Source organism: Meleagris gallopavo, chromosome 12, assembly GCF_905368555.1.
Source record: "Meleagris gallopavo chromosome 12, MGAL_WU_HG_1.1, whole genome shotgun sequence".
In the NCBI taxonomy this organism is placed as follows: Eukaryota; Metazoa; Chordata; class Aves; order Galliformes; family Phasianidae; genus Meleagris; species Meleagris gallopavo.
The window spans coordinates 17,880,123-17,897,076 of record NC_139415.1 but is presented as its reverse complement, the minus strand read 5'-3'; the positions used below and the strand labels follow the sequence as shown (position 1 = coordinate 17,897,076).

Here is a 16,954-nt window from a genome sequence, read left to right as displayed (position 1 = left end):
TTGTGCTTAAGGAAGGTTCTGGATTAGTGTGACTGAATTAATTTAGTATGAATGTAGGTATGAGTTAAAACTCAGTGTAGTGGAAAAGAACCACCAGGTGTAGTAAGTAGGATGGTAAAGTAATACTTCAAGTTTAAGAAACTGATGTATGGAGAACAGGGGTAAGCAGGCTGTTTTTTTTTTTTTTTTTTTCTTCACTGAATGACAATCAAAAGGATTCACTACACAGGCTTTAGTCTGGAAGGTAAGATTTATCATGTATAAAATCTTTGTTGCATGATAACCAGATACAAAGAATTCTTATTTAAAATACACAATTTCTCATTAAAATGACTTCATTTTTTAAATATATTTTTAAAAATAAAAAATTGTACAAAGTAACTATAAGCAGAGCATCAACAACTACATGTATCAGCTGAAACATCCAATAGAGCCCAGTCCCTTATCTCCTCGAGCAGCTGGTATAAGCTTGCTCCCTTTGTCTGGCAGTACTCTTGGTACTCCAGGCACTGTTCCTCAATTACTGCACTTCTTGCTTTTTCCTGGGCACTCAGTGCTTCTGCAGACTGACTGACTTCTCTGACTAAGTCAGATTTCACCACACCAAAATTCTTCTTGGAAACTTCTGTGGCTGAAGTCTGGCATGGGGTGTTCTTGATTATTTCAAGCTTGATTGTGTCAGCATGGCAGCGGGAGGTCTGCACAAGTATTTTCACCTAAAAGCAATTTAAAAATCACTTTATTTCTGACCGTGCTCTTTCCTTTTGCTTTCTTCAAATTAAAGTACTCACTGTAATGTGATCAAAGAGGCTTAATGTAACCGATTCTCCAGTGGTTGTAGTGGAAGTAATTCTATTCTGAAACCGTTGGAGTGATCCAGGCTTCCACTCACAGCTTCTCTCACCTTGACAGGAGAGGACTAAGCCTTCCTTGTTTTTCATGTAAGCAGCACCTTTGATTCCATATCTACAAAAAAAGCAGAAGTGCAGGCATGAGGGTAGAAATTCTTCAAAAACTTTCTCAGTTACCTTGCTAATTTGAGAACCAAAGGAAGCCCAGCTAAGATTATATGAAAGCAAAATTAAAAGGGCAAACTGCAGCCTGATAATCCTGCTTCAGCGATGTTTCTGACAGCGCTCATAAACAACCTCGCAGTATATAAGAACAGGATGAGACAGCAACTGGGGTTTTTCAAAAGCAGCAAAGCAGAAATGAAGGTCAGTAACCCATTATCTTATGTGTTGGATGGAGCCCAGAATGCCCAGGTAACGGAAGAAGGGCAGTGTTGCACAAATGTTCAAAAGAGGTTCTCAGCCTGCATACACCACGTTCTGTAGTGAAAGAAAGGAGCGCTGATGAATGCAGGGTCTTTTTACTTGAAAATTTAAAACTAAACTACATTTTCTCCAGTCATTGTCTCTGCAACCACTTGAGCAAAAAAAAAAAAAAAAAAAAAAAGCCTTTTAATGTTCTGAAACAAATACACTATGTAGGACAGCCTTACCCTTTTTCCATAGCAGCTCCTTTTTGGAATTAAAACAAACTCTTATTATAATTTACAGAAAATCTAAAATACAGTCATCAGTCAATGCTTCCTTTCTTAAGGACCAGAGGTGTCCTCACAGCATTCCAGAAGCAACTGATTTTTAGTCTCAGCCCAAGCTCTAATCAACTTACCTTGGCACAAAAACAAGCACACCATTTGTTCGAATTGAGTAGATAACTCCATCTGCTATGCAGCGCTCATCTGTTTCTGGGCTTTTGTCTTTGAAGTACATGCATTGGAAGAGTTCAGTAGACTGTTTCTGAGCATGCTGGGCTGCCTGCAGGCGCCGCCCACAAAAAGAGAAGACAAAAGGACAGGTAAATATTCTAAGAAGGCCAAATGGCTGTGATCTCTATAGATTTTTTTCCATTACTTATTCCCCAACCCCCTGAAAAAAAGATCACATCTAAAAGGAGCGCTGCAGCGTCGTAGTACCAAAGTCACAGTAGAGTGGTATCCTTTTTCCCTGGGTAGCGTGCAAACACAGACACACGGTGACCACCTTACCCTGTTCCTGTTATTAATGTGTTTGCACAATTCCTCAAGATCCTTGTTACTGAATAATTTATCCTTCACATCCTTAGTTTCCTTCAGAGTTGCTGCCATCAAGAGTCTGTGGACAACTATATCAGCGTATCTTCTAATAGGAGAAGTAAAATGAGTGTACTTATCTAAAGCAAGGCCTACAAATAAAAAAGGAAGCAATAAGTAACCAAAGCAGTCAACTGCCTCCCCCTGGCAGTTCAGGAATAGCAGGAATTTCATAACGAGTGACAGGATACCATAATGATGAAACTCTTCCTCAGAACAAGAGCCAGTTGAGAAGTACAATGCATTTGACATTGCATGGGTGGCCATAGATCGCAACAGTCTATTCACAATTGGATCCAATGGATCATCTGCTTTATCCAGGGACTCAGCCAATGCTTTGTTAGACCTGTCAAAAAAGTGTTAATTCTGAATAAAAACATGTTTCTCTGATCAAAGTAATAGTCTGCAGTTAAGCTGCATCTTGGAGAACCAGAATCTAGAGTAAAACCCACTTTTGTCTGGTACAAAACAGATGCTGAGCTGGTTGTGTGTTCGGTACAGGAGAGCACAAATGCTGGAAAGGTGACTTCCAAACAAAAGGCTCTGCTGACACACCTCATGTACTGATAGCTCTGTATGATGAGGCTTACAGCCTTCTCATAGTACAGAGTCATTATAAATTATTCTGTATCTTTTAAAATTATCTTGCACAGAATTAGTTTGATTTAAACCAAGACTTTTACACTAATGTTACAGGAAATACGGTGCAAACAATGCTAACCTTAACTGCTACACAGGGACTGACCAAATTCTCCTGTCTAAAAATGATTCAACTACTGCCATTTTCAGCCCAGTCAGTAGAAATACAGCTGTCACCTCTTTAGAGTGTCATTTTACATAAAGGTTATGGTTAAAAAAATGAATTAAGAATTGCTAGTGTAGTCTCTATTAACATTCAGAACAGTAATGGTTTGTAGTAATAACATAGTCAAGCAGTTAATTGCTGAACTGATTAAAGTGCTTAAGACAAGCAGTAAAAGGTACCGTGTGTCTATTGAGAAACCTTTGGCACTGGCACATTCTTGAAGGTCAGTAAAAAATTCCTGTCGTGGTGGAGGATGTTGACGTAACAAAGCTTGATGAGGAAAGCTTTCTGAAATCTTTTTTGCCACCCAGTGGTTTGCAAGAATCATACATTCTGCTACAGTCTCATGTACTTCCAGTGGCTGCTTGGGGATGAGATCATGAATATTTTTTTTATCATCCAGTTGCACTCGGATTTCTACCCCTTCTAGTTCCAGAGCACCGCAGCTGTCCCGCTTAGCTCTCATGTGTCGTGCTATATCAGTGAGTTTGGATATTGCCCAAACCAATTCAGACAATTTCTTCTCTCTTGTTCTTTCATCCAAGTCTTTCAGTTCCAGGATATCATCAACAACACTTGCGTCCCCATCTAATAACCCCTGTGCTACTTCATAGACCAGCTTGTATGCAGATCGAATGATGCTTTTGTTGTAGCAGACTCTCAGTATCTCGAAGGACTCTCTTTCTAGTTCCCACAAGACACTTACAGCATACCTTAAAAATAAAAATCACAATTCTTTAAACAGTTCTGGTTGACTTAACATTTAACATACAGGTTTCATTCTGCGCTGATTTTCTTTCCACATCTGTTTTAAAGCACCACTACACTGTAATAGTTTATTTCAGCTTTCTATGACTCCCTACTACTTGGATTACAAATAGTAACAAATAATTCAGAGTCCACGCATACATAGTCACTCTGTAACAAGTGATGAAACATTTTTTATTTTGTGCACCCACAAAGCATGCACAGTCTAACTATGGAACAAAAATCATAACTTTTTTTAAAGAAATCAATTAATTGTATGGTGACAAAATTGGTGTGGCCAGCTCAAAAGCAGCACTGACAATCAAAGAATGGGGGCAGAGCTGCAGAAGAATAAGCATCTCCTTTGTTCTTAGCAGCAGTGCTGAGTTAAGCCCCATAAAACTGAACAAGGAAGGACAGCTGGATACTTAACATTTCCTGTTAACTCTCAGTGAGAAAGTCGTCAACATGAATAAGCATTCACTGTAACTGCTGCTGTCTGAAGATCTCAACAGGGCTAACAGGTAGGAAATCTTGTTTTTGTACCAGATTTATTCTGTCGTTAATTTCATCAAAAAAATCAGCTGCATTGCCACAATTAACAAATGGCATTTTGGCAAGCTAAAGGATTACAAAGTGTGCACCTCATCTAAATAATGTAACATTGGAAGCTATTTTTACATTATTCTTTCAGTTGAAGATTTGTAATGCAAAACATGCATATAATTAGTAAACAGATAATGGTAGGAATAACTAAATTGCAAAAATTTCTTTCCTCAGATATGTTGGAAAATCTTACCTATCCACTCCACTGAGAAGAGAGCATATGTCAGCACTCAGGACAGAGGGCAGCATGTCGTAACGACGGTCTGCTAAGTAGTAAGTTGTGGCCCTGAAGAATAAAACACATGTGCTGTTCTTCTCACCCTGACTCACTGGTGTTTATCCCCCAGGCAGTTTGCAGTGTAATCACAGTACCAGCAACACAAGGCACGTAGCATGGTTTGTTATTCTTAAGGTTATCTGTACACAGCAGACAGGTACAGTACTGAAATCAAATTATTTAAATATTTCTCAAGTCTAAGCTTGCTTTGCTCTGAATCTCCAACTTCTTTTAATGAAAGAGCTTGGGCTGCACAAAATACACACATTTAATGCGATAGCAAACATCTCTCTTGGATATTAAGTTCACATTTCATTGTGCCTAACAAGAACAATACATTTCATAATGTGACTCAGAAGTTTGAGCTCCAAACGTTTTTTGTACTTTTAGAAAGCTCCACGTATTTTGTACTTTTAGAAAATACATTACCTTGCTCTTGCCTCAACATCGGTGTAAGAATTTGCTGCCACAAAATGGGTTACATCTGCAATGTGGACACCTAGCTCTAGATTCCCATTAGGCAGAGTTCTAACGGACAGTGCATCATCCACATCTTCACAACCTTTTGGGTCAATGCTGAATACTAAGTGTGTATCTCTCAAGTTGAGACGTTTTTTTTCCTCTTCTGGATTCACTTTCCATGGATTCTTTGAAGAACTCACAGGCATTTCATTCATCTGTACAAAATATTATTGGTAGACATACAGTTATATCTCTCCTAAAAAAAGAAGCCAACAGATTAGATTGAATTTCCTTTTCCTTTTCTAATCTGTTAATAGTTTTGTGTTTAGCCTTTTAATCCCTGACAAATTCCTCTTTCCTTACGTTTTCCAAGTCAGACTGGGAAACAAAATGTGAAAGTGTGCTACAACTGATACTATTGTAGGGATATTGTAGCTGTGGCAAACAAGCACTGTATGCTGTTTCTTACATTCTTTTATTTTTTTCTTCAATTAACTGTAGGTACAATCAAAACACTTCAGTGGCAGATGGCTGCTGCTCTGGTCGGAAACAAAAAGATTTAAGACAATGATTTCAACAAGTCTTGGCCTTTGCAATCAGTAGTATAAACACATTTAAAGACAATAATATCTTAAAATTTTACATCAAATTAGAATTAAAAATTTGTAATTCTCTCCTATTCATGAACAGGTTATCTTAAAATCCCTCTTGATGTGAGAATTTATAGTATTCCAAAAACCAATGCCATCCAAATGTAGTTACAGAAAAATACTCTATAAATAGTTTTCATTTTTCAAAAATCTGGTGGCAGAGGCCCCCTCTTGGAGCAACGAGAGCCTGCAGGTAAACAGAAAACAAGGTTCCTCATCATAAAGACTGACCTGAATTTCTGAGAAGGGAGCAACAGAAATGCTGTTCTCCACCAGAATAGCTGCTATTTCCCCTTCGAGATCTCCAATTCTTCCTAAAACTCTCACAAAGTGTCCATTTGGATATACAGAAGTTGATTCCCAAGAATCAATGCGCACAACAACTCTGTACTCCTGCAACAACACAATTCTTCTGTTAAAACAGCCATCTGCTCCTGACAAGCAATCAACATAAACACTTTTCAGAGGCAAACAGTGTAATCCGAAGAGACTGACAGCTCTAAACATCTTAATAGAAAAGAAAAATAAACCCACAATGAGAAGCACGTAGATACTTAGAACTACATTTCTTTCCTGACTGTCAATGCACAGAGAATCTCTACCTCCGGGTATATTTAAAAAAAAAAAAAAAAAAGGCAGAACCAAGACATAAATAAATATTCTTCACCATCAGAATTTACTTGTTAGCCTTTATCTGTGAAGTACTTAGCATTACAGAGTAAAGACAGCTGGAATGAACAAAAAGCAAAGATCTCTCTTTTCTCCAGCAATGACAGGTCAATCATTGCAATTTGTTACCAACTTACTGAAAACCCTTCTCTGTACTGTCACCAGAGTTATAGTCAGTGATCCAATAAAGGCATAGGGGTTATTAGTATGACCTCACAGTTAATCAGAAAACAAAGCACAAAACCCAACAACCCAGATACCTGGACTATGGCACAAATTCAGAACTCAAATACACTTTATTACCTGAAGGTGAGACAATTCTGTCAGGAACTGAACACACTTCTTTATGCTGAACTTGAACTGCTTTTACAAACTTAACTTTACTAATAATTCTTTACCTGTCTTTTTGCCTTGGAAAACATCATCAAAACATATGACACCCACCATACAAGTACAGAATAGAGAAATACTTTCAGATTACCTGTAGTGCTTCTGCTTGCTGGGTACTGATCCGGATTTTGGGAATTCTGTAGTCCCAAGGTGTTACAAGGATTTTCTGAGCATTTCTGCCTTGGGACTGGCTCTCTTCTCTAGAGGGGAAAGTGACCACATAATCCCTCCAGTTCTTTTGAATGATTCCAACAACTTTACCTTTTAATAAGGAACATTTTCAAATAAGTTTCCGTAGTACAGAGTGTAAGACTGTAATAGGAGCTGGATACTTCTCCATTTACTTATTAAAAATCTTTATCATTAATTGTTATTTAAAATCAAGGAATCAAAAGGATGTTGTTGTCTTTTACATAATCAACAGCGAGAGCACAGGACACAAATGCACACTTTGTAAATTGGTCTGTATCCTAACATAAGTTAGTCTCTTGTAGAGCTGTAAAGAATGACAGCGTGTGTTTGGGTAGCAAAGTGTTTGAGATTTAATCCTCTGGGCCAAGACCATCTTAGCTGGCAGCTTTCTCAATTAGAGTCAGTCTCCTCATTCAAGAGATCTGAACCCCAAAAGTCTTCTGTAGCAGTGCTGGAGTTCAGACTGACATTACCATCTACTGTCAGCCTTTGCAAACATCTTTGCATTGTGGTATTCCTGTTTTCAGTCAACTAACCATATCAAATTAAATGCTTAAACTCAATAAATGTAAAATTCAATACTTTAGGAATTTATTTAGAATAAATGAACTATTTCTGAAAATAAAATTAAAGAATGGAATTTCACATATAGTAAAAAATCCAGTGGCTTTATTTCAGGGCTATGTTAGAAAGCTTTAATTTGGCATAAGCACTTGGAACTTAGTGTGGTATGATAAATGTGACAGTGAAAGAAATCCAAGCAAAAAGAATATATAATGAAGACTGCAACACACATCAGACCAAGGAAGTGAGGTAATCTTAATAAAACACTGCATAATTTGATCTACTTTACCTGTGGGCATGGGATCACCAGTGGTGTCTGCAGGTGTTTTATCCTCAGTCTCATTCTCACACAGGGCAACAGTCCTTCCTTTCCATTCATGGCAAGGGAGTAACTCCACTGCTACCACATCACCATGGATTGCACGATTTCGAGCTCTGGCCCCATAAATAAGGATATCACTTTGAAGTTCTACATGGAAAATAAGAAATAAATTGAACTACTAATTCCTCCACCTCCCTTGGCAGCATTCTGCTGAAATAACAGTTTACAGAAAAGTATATTTGCAGTACGACTTCTCTCCAAAGGCAGTACTGGCAAGTAATTAACACTGCAAGAAAATTAAAATCTTTCCCTCGTTTCCTAGAAGAGATATTAAGTAATTCTCAATGTAACCTCTTAGATACAACACAGCAGAGGCTAAGATGATTTCATTGTTCTCAGGCAGCAGGTTTAAAAACACACAGAACAGTTAAAGCGTTGATTCAACTGCTGCAGAACTCTGGGCAGGATTAAACAAGTTTTTACAAAAGGGTTTGTATATGGAATAGTGTAGGGTCTGTTACAGGAACATTTGAAAGTACTTATTAGTGAAAACTGGGACACTACAGCTGTGCGAGGACAATGTGCTTTTCTTTAAAAGGTATTTATTACTAACTATACCAGAAAGACAATACTGGTGATCTGATCTGAAAGGCATTTTTCCTGTATGTTCACAGTGACCAGCTCCCTAATGCTGCAAACGCTCATCTCAACAAATGAGTGCCATCTGAAGTTTGAGCAAAGCACGAAGATAATGATTTGCATCAGTATTCAACTTCAGAAAAGCTCTAGAGAAATCTGCTAGCAGGACAACAGTCCAAAACATGGCAAAAGGTACTAAGAATAGGGGATATACAGCATGTTGTTTTCTCAGAAGGCTCAGTCTCTGGATTAATGTCCATCCTCCTTTCTGGCTTGTGAAAAGAAAACACAAGCATTACAGTATCTTAGCTTTCATCTTGTTTAATATCTGAACAGCTATATATGTATCTACGGTTACATGGATTCATGTGAAAAGTGCAGGCAGTGTCAAGAAGTCACTGAATGCTTTCTTTGTCTTTTCACCTGTTTCTTTGCTGCCAAATCCCTGAAGTCGAACAAAAGCTTCCAGTTGTGCTCTGTGCTTATTGACATTCAGTGCACCCTAAAAGTAATAAATCAATAAAAAGAATGAAAGAGTCACACCTCTAAGTAGCCAACTTGAAATAAAACAAAAATGTGCTTAGTTGTACTTTTGGTTGCTGTTTAGGTCATTTTGGACATAACTGTTTTCTCTACAGAGAAAGAACATACAACACACACCTTTAAGTATTCACTTCTAGGAAAGAAGCACAAATTATTTAAAAAGCTCATTTTTAAGCTGGTGAGGAACCTTTTATTCAAAGCATAGGCAGTATAAGATTACTTTTACTGCCTGCTCTAATACTGGACATTAAATATTAAGAAAGAAAGCTCTATTTTTTCATATTTTATTTTCACCTTGCTCACAAAGCTGTCAAGCAAAGAACAAATTACTACTTCTAATTCTTTAAATCGTTTTTTTAAGAGATTGTTGGCCACAAACAATCCAAATAAAAGCCCTGAGTAGCCATAAAACCGTATATTAATTCCACTGACTGAGATATAGGCTGTGAGGAAATTCATTAAGAAATGTTGCCCTTATATGGCACTATTTATATTTCAAAATTAGATACAGTTGCTTCATATCTTACCTACTTTCTCAACTTACAAGAATATCAAAAGTCGACCTAAAGGAAGATCCCCAATAAGAAATTTTCCTTTTTATTTCTCCATCTGTTCACAAGATCCAAATCCCTCCCACCCTCTTACTCTTGCCTTCCCAGAGTAACTTTATTTCCCTCTTCCCACTAATCCATGTTTCTTCATCTAATCAGTCTAATTCAGGCAACTGAAAGAACAAAGCACAGGACCGCATTGTTCTGTGTATGATCTCTAAGTAGCAATTTACCTGTATGTACCTCCCAGATTTGATCCCAGCCTCCAACACTTCCATGGGTAAGTGCTCAGGATATTCTTTTCCATTGTTTTCTTGACTTTCAATCTCCCGTTCACGCCGAGCTTGAAGTATCGAGTCAAAGAGTTCATGGGCAGCCTTTAAATCAGGCCAAAAGTTATCCAAATAGTTCTGTATGCACATATATGAACAAAAATGAAAGGATTTAGAGGTCACTGCTCTTTTAATAATGCTTCATTTGGAATGCATATAATGGACAAGGGCTGTCTTACGGTATACTCAAACAACATTTCCAGGTGGTAACTATGTGTCTGTTCTAGGCACCACCAATTGTTCCAGATTCATTCTGATTCATTTGGAAATAAAACTAAAGGAGATGTAACTGTTAGGAGAGCATCCTAGACTAGAGATTCACAAATTTGTACTAGTGATATACCCCATCTGAGCTACACGCTGCTTCTAGAATGCCACAGCAAAATCATCCAACAGACATCCAACCTATCATATTTACACTTTTTGTAGGACTCTCTATCCCACATTAGAATTTCCATTGCCTCATAGAAATAAAACACACGTAATCATTTCTATATAACTTTGAGGTAAACTTTGTTGGTTTTACTCAACATCCTATCACAGCTAAACATAAATCTGCTATTCACGTGTCCTGCTGAATACAAGCAGTAACTAAATAAAGAATAAATTACCTTCCCAAACATCAGGGTATCCTAAATTTGCCTATAGGGGCTAACATACACTGTCTGAACAATGCTGATGGACATTTAGGTTACTTCTGCTTAAGAACTGTTTCCACTGCAGATTCAGACAGCTGGTTGGGATAACCAATTATAGGCTATCAGTGCCAAATTCTTACCAAAAAAAAAAAAGAAAAAAAAAGTAAAACAAAAGAAAGGGCTGCTGTTTTTCTTTTCATTTCTCCATTTTTCTCACTCACTATTTTTGACGACATTCCCATGACATCTTTGCTTTCTTTCATAAACATAACCATGAGGCAGCATTGTAGTACTATTACACATAAACTGAAATGATTTGCACTACACACTGAGCTTTAAAGTACTTGTTTGGTCATTCTGATGAATCACGAAGGCAGCCTTCAAAGGCATGTTACCTTAAAGGAAATCACAAACACTCCTTCTGTTTCATTTCCGTACTGCTTGATAGCATCTTCATCTTCTGTTACCATAACAACCGGCATCTGACCCAAGCAATGATTATAATACCAAACTGCTGCATTGTAAATACTCCTAGAAAAAAAAAACAAAGCTTGAAATAAGATTTCTGGAATATCTCATTTGCTATTTGCAAGACATTTGCAGACTTTGTATAAATGAGACTTTGGTTTTCATACACCAAGCTACATAATCTTTATATCTGAAAAAGAAATTGTGTGCCATGTATGAGCACTCAGAAGACACAGAAAAAGTGCTTATTTCTCAGCACATGTCCTACCTGCAACACAACGTATTACTCCTGAGTGAAAGCTTGTAAAAATTTAGTTAGAACTGCCAGAAGTTCTGTGGGCTAAACAGGCTATGAGATGTTACATCTAACAGGATTAGAAGTATGCTCAATCTATTTATTATGCTAAAGAAAACTTTTAAATGACTGTCTGTATGGGAACTGTTGAATCACGGCCTGAAGCACTGATTGAACACCTGGGAAAAGACCCGGTCAGCCCCTGGGAGCACAGGTGAAGGCAGTGGGACAAGAAGGGGTGAAGCCTGGCTGTACCTCTCTTAGACCTCATTTAAGGACTGACTGGCACTAGGGAAGGATCTCTGGTTGGAGATCCCTCTTTTGTGGAGTTTTCCCTGTGAGCCTCGATCTGCAGAAACAGGTGAGCACTTTTTCTTTGTAACACCTTTCCACTGGTGCCAGTCCCTTTGTTATTACATTTCCTTTACTGCTATTTCACTGCCTTGATCTTTCAGATTGTTATATTGTCCAACTTGAAAATGATCCGAGTGTGTGTTTGTTCCCAGTACAAATAAACATTTTTGTTTATTTTCCTATTGGAACAATGTTAATCTTTCCTTCTTCACAGAAGGACAATCTAGACTTTCACAACTATTGTGAACTGTTCCAGGCCTATGCAAAGCAAAACAAAATTAACTCTCTAAATATCTCTAAATATAACACTTCTATGTTATCCATTGCAGTGCTGTATAAGTTAAAGCAAACCTGGTCTGCCACTTCTCCATGCTTTCTCCCTTCTCTCTTGGCTGGTAAGAGTTCTGGTGGAACTCATTAGCAAACACTGTACAATCATGGCGAGTGTCCTTTATTAGATTTCGCAATTTGTTGTACTGTCTGGAAAACAGAAAAGATAAATATTATCTTGTGCTTTCTTTTGATAATACTAACTTATTTTCATCTGGAAATACAGCTGGAAAAACTCAAGGAGAACTATGGTCACACGCAAAGAAATGCACTTATTAAATTCCACTATTGATGATAAAGCCTAAAAAATCTATAAGCAAGCTTTTCTAATTGCATTACAAATATTCAGATCCTTAAACACATTTGTTTCCTGATAAGTCCCCCTCAAACATTATGAGTGTGTGGGAACTTCTTTTATCATTTCAAAGACAAGATGCTTTGGCAATATATAGGTTATGTCTGTTAAGTGCCATGTAATAGCACTGACTGGTCCTCAAAGATGAGCGCTCCATCTGTAATATAGCAGGAACAAAAAGGTGCACAAAATCCAGTTGTGGCATACAACACTGTTACTGCAAAGACCTTTATTGCTGTCACAAGTCATCTGATAAATTAGTAATGTTATAGGTTTAATGATGCCACTATCAAGCAGAAACTATTACAGGCATTGATGCCTATGGATCACTAAAGATCACCTTTCCTTCCCTTCTGTAAAATTAAATTAGTACTTTTGAAAGACCTAAGAAAAACTTAAGCACAGCGTTTTTTCTGATATAGGTTAACTGTTTAAATATATACTGTACAAAGTCAGTAAGTTACTTCAATCTATAGTAAAAACAAACAAGTTGTTATAGGATAAGTACCTGCGACCTTTTTGATGTTGCACAGCTTGACATGCTGTTTGCATGAAAATAATACCTTTCAGCTCTGGAAACTCAAGAATCTCAAGGTAGTCCTGAACAACCTTCCAGTCTGGGACAACGTAATGAGTCACATCGTCCGATAACAATTTGCCATCTAAAATACAATGCAGAGGTTAAAAATTCAAACTTTCAGATGTAATGCTGCTTTCTTGAAAGTAAGAGCCATAAAATTAGAGTTGCCTCTCTTCAAAGGCATACACATGCATTTCTCAGATGAACAAAGCTACAGTGACTACTGTGGTACAATTCTGTGTTGCAATCTCTACAGTTTGTTACAATACCCTTTTGTTATCCACTAATGCCAAAATGTAGTGTGAATTCAATCCAAAGGAGTGAAGAAGATTCAACTTCATTGTGAAAAGGATGCCACTTAAAGTGCATGTAACATTCCTTTTTTTTTTTTTTTTTTTTTTTTTTCCCTTTCCACTTTCACATGAGGAAAGAGACCACAAAAAATCTTCATGGAATCATTCAATAGGTGTAGTGCTTCCACAGATCCCTCTATTCAACACTATCCATTTAGAGTAGGCTTTTCTCCTACATCTTTACATATAAGAATACAGACAAAAGGAGATGTTCTCAAAGAGAACAGGTTCAAATCTGGACTATTATCATCAACAATATTCTCTAAAGAAACTCCATTCCTTATGAGTATGCCAATGATTAAACCTTAAAATGTCACTGCAAATTAATTACTAAAGATTTGATGGGTTGGCATTAACTCTGCTGTATTTGCTGATTTATCCATTTTAGTATTATAAAAATGGTACTTCTGTAGTTACTAGAGGGCAGGGAAATTGTATTTGGTAAGATGATATAGATCTTGATGTGTCAGGTTATTTCCATGTATCTCTTTGGAACTGTCACAGGACCAACTGTGAATCCAGCAGGCACAGTCCTGTGCACAGTGCCAAGGCTACACCTCACACTGAAGGTATAGAATGGATGATGGCAGATTGCACATATAAAGCTAATATTAATTCAGAAAAGCATTAAAAGTAAAATGTCACTCAAAGAGTTATATAATCTGCTCACATTAAGCTATCCTTGCCTAATCCATGTGTTTAGAGCACAATAACTTCTAGGTAGGCAAAGGGTGCCATTAGAGGTATCTTGAGGTGTGAATTATGCAGAGGAGAGAAGTTTGCTGAGCACAGCGTGCAGTCAGGAATGAAAACAAATGTTCACCTTACCTCGGGGTTACCTGAAATAAGTACACAGGGACATGTTCTAGCACTCATCTGCAGCACAGTTTACATTCAAGCCGAGAAGAAGAGAAGTCGGTCATGGGCACAGGGGTGAGATTTTGGTCTGTAACTTATAGCCAAAAGCAGTGCACATCTCTGTGGCACCCAGATCCACAAGGGAGCAGTGATTAACTCACCCTGACATCCTAGCTAGCACTAAGATGCTGTGCTGTCCTCTGCCCTCACGTGCAATAGGCACAGAGATCTGAAGTGACAACACTGGTGTCAGCTGCAGCTCAGAAAGAACTGAAATTCTGAACCTTTTATTTTAAGCTGATCTATGACATGCTTAATAGCACCTCAGTACATAACACCCCAGGTGCCACAGAAGACCATCCTATGCTGGATGGGAGGCAGAACAGGAACACTGTACTCTTCTATGAACAGAAATACCTGCTGATGCACAATTACAGCCGCCTCACGATGCCGGCTGGGCCCTGCTGTAAGCACACAGCACAGCCACGGCCAGGGATTACTGCACGCTATAATCACCACCACGCAGAAATTAACGCACTTTTAGACAACCTTCTGAGGAAATAAAGTGAGAAAGGCGCCTTTCCCGCTGCGCTCCGGCCTTTCAGTACGGCCCCGAGCTGTTACAGCTAAATCCTTTATCGACCAACACCTCCTTTCGGTTCCCTTTTTATTTTCCTCAGCACCTCGAATCGGTGTCATCGCTGTACTGGGTGCCGCCCGTAATCTCCCATCGCTGTGCATTGCCTCCACAGCGCCCATCCCCCGCTCCGCTCCCGCCGGTTCTCTCAGGCCTCCCAGCCCGCCAGGATCCCCTCAGCCGATGGATCGCACCCGACTTTGGCCCAACACCGAGCGCACCGCCCCAGGTCCTCCCTCACAGAGCAGCCCGCGTCGCCCGTCCCGTCCCCTCAGCCCGCTCACCGCGCGGACAGCTGGCCCGGCACAGCGCGCTGCGGCACGGCACGTCGCTCCGGAGGTAATGCTCCCGAACCACGCGCACCGAGCGGCCCTGCTGGCTCCGCAGCTGCAGCACTTTCTCCGTGCGGAGCATTCGGACGGCGGCAACGAGCGGCGAATCGCCGAACGGTCAGGCCGGAGATCCCGGGCCGCTGCGCGAGGGGCGGTGCAACGGTACGGGGTGGGGCCTGAGCCGAGGGGTGGGGAGGATGCCGGGGGGCGGGCGGGAGCGCTGAGAGGGGAAGGAGGGAGCGGTGCAGGCGGTGCTGAGCGATGGGCGGGAGCGGGTGGGGAGCAGCGCTGGGGCAAAGGCGCGAGCTGGGAGCGGTGCGAGCCGAGAGCAAGGCGCGAGCTGAGGGAAAGGCGGGAACGGGCTGAGAGCAGCTCTGTGGGAAAGGCGGGAGAGGACTGAGGGAGTGAGGCTGGCTGCAACTGAGAGGAGACTCTGAGAGACGCAGGAGCAAACTAAGGGGGAAGGAGCTGAAGAAAAGTTGGGAGAGACCTGTAAGAAGCAGGGCCGAAAGCCGAGGTCAAGCTGTGAGGGGCTGGTGCCGAGCGGGAGCTGAGGAGAAGGGTTTCCACAGCCCTGCGCAGAGCCCCGGGTTCTGCTGCTCAGTGACGGGGGATGGGTTCCCTTTCAGTGGTGGAAAACGGAGAGATTTAGGAGGGGCGGTGGAGAAAATGCTGGGGAAGTGTCTGGAATGTCCGTGAAAGGTGAGAAAGAAGGGTCTGCTCTCTAAGAACGCAGTGCGTGGGAAGAGGCGGAGGGGCGGTCGTAGCGAAGATAGATTCGGGGTTCTGTCGTTTGTAGGCAATTACAAAGGGCAGAAATGTGTTTTGTATCGGAGGCACTGGAAGGCTGGACAAGGTCCGCAGAAGCAGCAGCTGTCTTGCTGCGCCTGCCTCGTAGCCCTGCATAACGGCACGCGCCCGTCTCCTGGCCGTTCCCTAATCGGCCCCACCGCGAGCCGCCCCAGCTCCGCTCCTCGCTGCGTCCGCTTCTATGGCGCCCCCTGCCGGCGCCCGCTGGGCGATGAGGCGGAGCCGCGGCGGCGCTGCTGCTCGTGTTTGCAGAGTGGAGGCGAACGCAGTGAAAGATTGATTTTTGTCGAGATCAAACAGGAAAGCGGAGGAAGGTTGTGGCACCCAACGCAGTGTTTGTGGGCCCCAGTCGGTGTGCCGTAAATAAGACTGTAATGCTGCTAGTATGGCACCGGGGGATGATTTTAACAATAAAAACACATCAATACTTTCTTAGAAATGCCTCCATCATAACCTCGCTTGAACGTGGTGCAAACTCTCCAGTAGTCCTTTTGAGGAAAAAAGACTGGGAAAAAGCCAAGACAGCGGGTCCCTGTTTATTCCACTTGTTTCTATTTCACATATCTTGTAAAATGTGTATCTCCAGTGACTAATATTTCTAAGTAACCAGTTGGTGCCAGTAAATGTAAGTACCATCTGTAAGGAACTGGTTTGTAGAAGCCAAGTTCTCAGCATGTGAGGAGGAGGAGGTGTTAAAACTTGGTGAGAGACGACTGAAGTGTGGTCTTGGTTGGTAGTCTAGATTATTTTAGATGTATTATGTAAGCAAGATGTGAGAGGAAGGGAGAAATGGAGACCAAAATGATGGAGCTCTGGTTCAGTAGGAACAAATATAGAATAACCAGTGGTGACAGGAAGGGGATGAGAGAGAACGTTTGGGAGAAAATATACAGAATTCAGTTTGAAATGCAGCGGCTGCTCCCCGCTGTGGCAAAGTGAAGAGCACAGATCAGCATGCCTACATTGTGTCATTCTGTGACTGCAATAAAAGGAAAGTTAATTAATCGAAAGTGACTGAGATCTCTGCTCTAATTTGTTCACTGTTTTACAGAAAAAAA

General features: G+C 40.5%; 1 protein-coding gene across 3 annotated transcripts; it reads right to left on the bottom strand.

Annotated features, from left to right (window-relative positions):
- Nucleotides 1–231: 231 nt before the first annotated feature.
- On the bottom strand, nt 232–15,271 carry DIS3L (DIS3 like exosome 3'-5' exoribonuclease). 3 transcript variants are annotated; one of them, XM_003209571.5, is made up of 17 exons: nt 15,039–15,270; nt 12,835–12,988; nt 11,993–12,121; nt 10,920–11,055; nt 9,788–9,964; nt 8,884–8,962; nt 7,789–7,968; nt 6,835–7,004; nt 5,916–6,077; nt 5,002–5,249; nt 4,489–4,581; nt 3,122–3,655; nt 2,329–2,483; nt 2,054–2,229; nt 1,678–1,823; nt 792–966; nt 232–716 (listed from the first exon to the last, which is right to left on the bottom strand). In XM_003209571.5, exons 1-17 carry the CDS (start codon nt 15,166–15,168, stop codon nt 396–398), a joined length of 3,165 nt encoding a protein of 1,054 aa, XP_003209619.1. In that variant the 5' UTR covers nt 15,169–15,270; the 3' UTR covers nt 232–395. The 3 variants fall into 3 exon arrangements, with proteins under 3 accessions (XP_003209619.1, XP_031411215.1, XP_085090249.1); XM_031555355.2 differs by having other exon boundaries at nt 2,054–2,483; nt 15,039–15,271; XM_085234123.1 differs by lacking the exon at nt 15,039–15,270 and having other exon boundaries at nt 2,054–2,483; nt 12,890–14,066.
- Between the last annotated feature and the right edge of the window lie 1,683 nt (nt 15,272–16,954).

Bases quoted from the DNA above. Each gene is read 5' to 3' on its own strand.
- DIS3L (XM_031555355.2), bottom strand. From the start codon at position 15,168: ATGCTCCGCACGGAGAAAGTGCTGCAGCTGCGGAGCCAGCAGGGCCGC. The intron at 6,078-6,834 runs GTAATCTGAAAG...GTGTTGTTGCAG, and splicing joins AGCAAGCAGAAGCACTACAG to GAGTACAGAGTTGTTGTGCG. The intron at 3,656-4,488 runs GTAAGATTTTCC...TTTATTTTTAAG, and splicing joins CTTCTCAGTGGAGTGGATAG to GTATGCTGTAAGTGTCTTGT.